This window comes from Barbus barbus (genome assembly GCF_936440315.1).
Source record: "Barbus barbus genome assembly, chromosome: 18".
Taxonomy (NCBI): domain Eukaryota; kingdom Metazoa; phylum Chordata; class Actinopteri; order Cypriniformes; family Cyprinidae; genus Barbus; species Barbus barbus.
Window position 1 is genome coordinate 1832526 of NC_136746.1, and position 1115 is coordinate 1833640.

Consider the following 1115-nt stretch of genomic DNA (forward strand, 5'->3'; position numbering starts at 1 on the left):
TGTCTCAATCGCGGTGTGCTGCTCACTCAGGGAATGTGTGGTTGTTTCCAGACAGTGCGCGGATGCTGCCTGCTAAGGGAGCTCTGCAGTGGGCGTGTTCTCAATGGCGCAGTAATACACTAGTCCTAGGAACTGTATCTTACTGTAACTTACCCGTTGTGCGCATGCAGCAGGTTCTGAATGAATTAAAGCCATGTGCTGTATTTATATAATATATCAGTGTGTTTATGGTGACTGGACACGCCACGCAGCATCACATGAGCTGATTTCGCTCACTATAGTGTAGTGCGCGGCGGAAGTAGTGCGCAGTAAATCAGTGCCCTCGGTAGTGTGCTCGCTGTAGTACACGCGGCGCTTTGTTCCATTCACGCGCACTCGCCGTTAGAAGCGCGACGCGTCACGGCAGTGTAACGGAAAACAGCGGCTCTTCGCTGGGGATGAAGAAGGGCTTGGTCTCCGGCGGAGAATAAGCGGAGCCGGGTCAGAAGCGCCGGATTCTCCCGCGGCTGGATGCGGAGGAATAGAATGAGAGCGGCTTCATAAACACTGCGTTCTCGCTTTATTCCCGCGCCATGGACAAGATGGAGCAGGAGGTGTTCACGCCTTTGTTGGAGGATTTTCTGCTGTCTCCGCTGGTGTGCTGGGTGGGTGATCGCGCTGGTCGCGTCGCGTCGCGTCGGTCTGCAGAGCTTCATCTCTCTCTCTGTGTGTTTGTAGGTGAAGACGGTCTCTCCGCTGGGCTCCGATGGCTCTCCTCTGTCCGAGTTCATCACACTGCTGGACGGGGTTTATCTGAACGACATCATGACTGAGATGTGAGTACAAACAGATTCACGATCTCGTTTAATCCTGAATGCAGCTCAGACTGTCGTGTTTGTAAACGCGCTGCTGTCACACAGAGTTCATTATAACATGTTGTGCTGAATCACAGTAATCGTGCTGTATTTCAGCGATATCACTGTCAGCAGGGCTGTGATTGGGCCGCTTGTGGTCACGTGACTGCTGTTTCTGATTATGAGTACTTTTATACAAGAGTTCAATCATTCTGACCAATCAGATTTGAGGATGCAGCTCACTCTGGAGTCACAAGCTGGGGCTGTGTTCCAGTTCATTTG

General features: G+C 51.9%; 1 protein-coding gene across 2 annotated transcripts in view; it reads left to right on the forward strand.

Moving 5' to 3' along the window:
- The first annotated feature begins 307 nt into the window (after window positions 1–307).
- Window positions 308–1115, forward strand: part of LOC306883958 (girdin-like) — a 59800-nt gene continuing 58992 nt past the window's right edge. For both annotated transcript variants that reach the window (XM_079439508.1, XM_079439507.1), the window contains exons 1-2: window positions 308–644; window positions 718–815. In XM_079439508.1, coding sequence (XP_079295634.1) covers window positions 573–644; window positions 718–815 — 170 coding nt within the window. In that variant the 5' untranslated portion in view covers window positions 308–572. The remainder of the gene's footprint in view (window positions 645–717; window positions 816–1115) is intronic.